General features: G+C 60.1%; 1 protein-coding gene across 1 annotated transcript in view; it reads left to right on the top strand.

Moving 5' to 3' along the window:
- Positions 1 to 6: 6 nt before the first annotated feature.
- The window catches only part of Peg3 (paternally expressed 3), a 6,663-nt gene continuing 2,542 nt past the window's right edge, over positions 7 to 4,127 (top strand). Inside the window, exons 1-2 of the mRNA XM_023708526.1 lie at positions 7 to 52; positions 598 to 4,127. Coding sequence (XP_023564294.1) covers positions 22 to 52; positions 598 to 4,127 — 3,561 coding nt within the window. The 5' untranslated portion in view covers positions 7 to 21. The remainder of the gene's footprint in view (positions 53 to 597) is intronic.

The raw sequence follows: 4,127 nt of genomic DNA, 5'->3' as shown, positions 1-4,127 counted from the left end.
CAGAATCCGATCCAGGACAACATGGAGAACTACAGGAAACTGCTGTCCCTTGGTAAGTGGCTGCCTCACCTGCCACCCTTGACCAGGATGTGGATTGTGCGTTCTCCTGGGGACTCTTGGAAGACCTCTCGCCTGAGTGTTGGTCGTGGCCGTGAACTCTGGGACTCTTGTCTCAGTCAGTTCAGCTTTGGAGAGCAGGTAGGGGCAGCTTCCAGATACGAGGGGCAGAGCACAGAGATCTTGAATGGGGGTCTCCGAGAAAGTGACTTCAGGAACACATGGGTCTCCGACAGATTTTTGGGATGAGGTCAATAGAATTAAAATATAGCTGGGAAAAGGGTAAGGAATGGTTTTCTTCTTTTTGTTTTTGTTTTTGGTACTGGGAATTGAACTCAGGGCCTTGCACTTGCCAGGCAGGTGCTTATGCCACTGAGCTATATCCCCAGCCCTGAGGTAAGGAACGGACAGTAGGAGATTGAGACAGGACATTAATGACATCCAGGGAACTGGACACAAGCATCTTCCTGCTTCAGGGCTCCCGGGAAGGTGCAGTCAGCCTCCAACCCAGTATGAGTTGTGTGTTCTTCTCGTGGGCAGGTGTGCAACTTGCTGAGGATGACCGCCGCTCCCACATGACCCAGGGCCACTCGCTGAGGGCCCCCCGAGACACCTACCCCAGCACCCGCCAAGGCAAGCCCCACAGAGCCTGCAAGGAGCCCGCGACCCGCAGGACCCAGCCAGAGGGGCGGCCAGCACAGCACACACCGCCCAGCCGGGTCTCTCGGCCGCTGCGTATGTGTGGCCCGGGGAGTATGCACCTCTGGGGTTTGTTTCCAGGTCTGATTACTGTGCCAGACACCAAAAGCTCAGCCCAGTGGCTGGAAGTCGGTGAAGATGAGCCTTCCCGTGAAATGCTCGTGGAAAACCTTGCCAAGGACACGTCGTGCCGTGGCACCAAGGCGCGAGGGGAGAAGGAGCTACCGGAGCGGCTTCAGAGGCTCCCTAGAATGTTGGGTGACAGCTGCAAGGATGTGTCATGTAGCAAGAGGGGTTCAGCAGCCCCAGGGAGGGGTCAAGAAGGGTCTGTGGTCAGGCGAGGCTTCAGGTTGTCCTCCAACCTGGTATCCAAGAAGAAAGGCCAGCAGAAGAAGAAGCGCTGTCCTGTCAGTGCAGATGGGCAGGAGGCCACTGATGGCCGCAGAGGCTGTGTCAGGAAGAAGCCCTCCAAGTGTGGTGCTGGGGTGAGGAAAGCCAGGAGTGGGAGCAACCCAGGCAGCCCTGGCAGAGCCTCCGCCTCGGAGGAGCGCCAGCCCAAGGACAGGGGGACTGTGCTGTATGTGTGTGATCAGTGCGGGGGCTCGTTCGAGGCCATCTCCAGATTCGTGAATCACCAAATCATGCACAGCAAGGAGGAACTTCTTAAGGACAGTGAGGCCTCCACTGGCGGTGTGCCTGACGGCGAGGTGCAGAATAGCGGCGGGCAGCGCCTGGAGTGTGAGCAGTGTGGGGAAGCCTTCCAGACGACCTCTGCGCTGGCGGAGCACCGCACGGCCCACGACCACGAGCATCTTGCAGGGTGGGTGGGGCGGGCCGACGGGGAGGCCGAGATGCCTAGCCCGACCTTCAGCGAGCTTCAGAAGATGTACGGCAAGGACAAGTTCTATGAGTGCAGGCTGTGTGAGGAGACCTTCCTTCACAGCTCCGCGCTGGCGGAGCACCAGGAAGCCCACAGCAGGGACGGAACTGGTAAGCGCCCGCGAGAACCCGATCCCTGGCCTGTGGTGGCTGACCACCGCTCGGCCATCCGCGTGTTCCACAAGGTGCGCGTCCGGGAGAAGCTTCATCGGTGTGAGGAGTGCCAGCAGCTTTTCCTCCGCAAGTCCTCCCTGAAGGAGCACCAGAAAACACACACGACACCAAGGCGGCTTAAGAGTGCGATGAAGGTATCTGAGGGAAGCTCTGCCCCCAGCCAGTTGCTGGGAGTGCGGCAGAAAATCTGGGTCACAGAGACGGTCTTGGACTGCACGGCGGGCGGGGATGCCTTGATACAAAGCCCGGACCTCAGCGAGCGCCAGGAAACCCATTCTCCAAAGAACTTTGCAGGCGAGGGTTACAAGAAACCTGTCATTTACAGGCTGCCCATCCCCGAATCTCAGAAGAGCCATACCCTTGCCAGGCCCCCTGAAAATGAAGACGAGAAGGCATTCCCTGTCAGCACCAACCCCAGTGAAGACCAGGAGTTGCCCATGGCAGGGGGGAAACCAATTGAGAAGCTGGGTGTTCACAGCCTGGCCTCTGCTGCTGACACTCAGAAGTACGGTGGCACAGTGGAGCTCAGGAAACCAAAGCCAGTGCCAGAGTCTCCCGTTCAGAGCGCCCCGGTTCTTAATCATCAGGTTGGCTGTTCCCAAGGGGACACCTGGGAAGGAAGAGGTCCCAAGAGGCCCAGTCCACCTAGCCTGCCTGTGCCTCCACCTCTGAAGCGTCACAGAAGGAGCGAAGACGTTGAGCGTGGTGAGGAGAGAGAAATCTCTATTTGTGTCTCAGGCCTGAATAAGTGGCTCGGGATTTGCACCAGGAGGAAGCCCTGTGAAGCGGGTGAGGGGAACAACTACCAGGACCACGTTATTCAGGGTGCACCCCACGCTGAGCCTCAGAGGAGTCTTGCTGGAGGGGGAGCTGGTGAGTTGAAGCAAGATGGCAGATCTAGTGGCTCCAGCTCAGATGTCTGTGCACACCAGGAGGCTGAAGCTCAGAAGAAATGCCCCGAGCCTGGGAGGAAGGCGGCCCCCATGATTCATTTGCTGCTGCTCAGGAGGCTGCCCATGGCTCGCCCTGGAGAGAAGAGCTGTGCCCCTCGGGATCTCAGAGAGTTCTTTGCTCGTGGCTCCTGCCTCATTAAACCCCAGAAGAGCCACTGCGGAGAGAAGCCCCCTGAAAGCAGAGATTGTGAGCAGTCTGTCACTTGCAGCACACCCCCTGCGGAGCTGCAGGCAAGCTGCGCCCAGCTCTCGGGTGCCGAGGAGCAGCCCTGCTGCAAACCCGCCGAGCCTGGGCAGTGCCCTGCCGCCGGCAGCAGCTGTGGTGCCCTGCAGACAGCGGATGCCCAGGAGAATCTGGGTGGCCAGGAGCCCTGGGGTCAAGGGGCTGCCGAGGACACTGCTGCTCAGGCCCCAGAGTCGGGCGAGCCACAACAGGGTGGCCCCGAGGGCCCAGTCTGTGGGTGTCAGGACTGTGGACTGGGTTGTGCAGGCCTCTCCGCTCTCACAGGCTGCCAGGATGTCTGCCGCAGGAAGCAGCTCGGTGCCCACCAGGAGCGCGCACCGCCGGAAGGCCTTGTGCATGCAGTCAGTGAGGATGCAAAAGTGGAGAGTGGAGAGCGACTCTCCGAGCCCCTGCCGTGTGGTCAGCCTTTTGTTCACAGCTCCTCCCCCCACAAGCACCGGCAAACCCACGAGCCAGACAAGGTGTGTTCCACGAAAGGATCTGGTGACAGCACCGTCTCCCTCTCGCCCGTGATCCCGCAGAGGAACCGGGCCGCCAAGAGGAACCCTGCTGTCGCAGGTGCAGCCACTCAGTGCCACCATTGTGGACAAGGGTTCAGCCACAGTCCCACCCTGAATGTGCACATGCCACCTGGCAGGGACGGGGACACAGAGCTGCTGCAGGGGGCTGATGGGACTGAGGGTGTTTTCAGTCCAGGCTGTACCCTCCCTGAGCTTCCTGGACATGAGGACGGAGAGAAATGCTTCGAGCGTCCTGTGTGTGAAGAGTGCTTCCTCACTGCTGAGGAACGTGGCCACCGTGCCGGGCTTCCTGGAGAGGAGCCCTGTGAGTGCTTGCCCTCGTGCACGCACACCTCGCCGCCCACCGAGCCCCTCAGGCAACCTGCGCCATCCTTCGCCTGCAAGGATTGTGTGCAGCTCTTTGTTCCTGATTCAGACTCCACCAGCCACTTTTCTGAAGGAGGAGAAGGCGCCACCGCCCAGGAGGGCCAAGCTGATGTCCTAGGTCCACCAGAAGCTCTGCAGGTGCCGGAGTCAAACGGAGAGGCTGCCAAAGCAGATACAGGAGCTGCAGGGCCCAGAGAGGCTGAGGGACCAGATGGAGAAGCTGCTGAGCCCAGC

Source organism: Octodon degus, unplaced genomic scaffold, assembly GCF_000260255.1.
Source record: "Octodon degus isolate 3935 unplaced genomic scaffold, OctDeg1.0 scaffold00382, whole genome shotgun sequence".
Classification (NCBI taxonomy): Eukaryota; Metazoa; Chordata; class Mammalia; order Rodentia; family Octodontidae; genus Octodon; species Octodon degus.
Note: the sequence above shows the minus strand (reverse complement) of the source record. Positions and strands in the feature narration are given on the sequence as shown.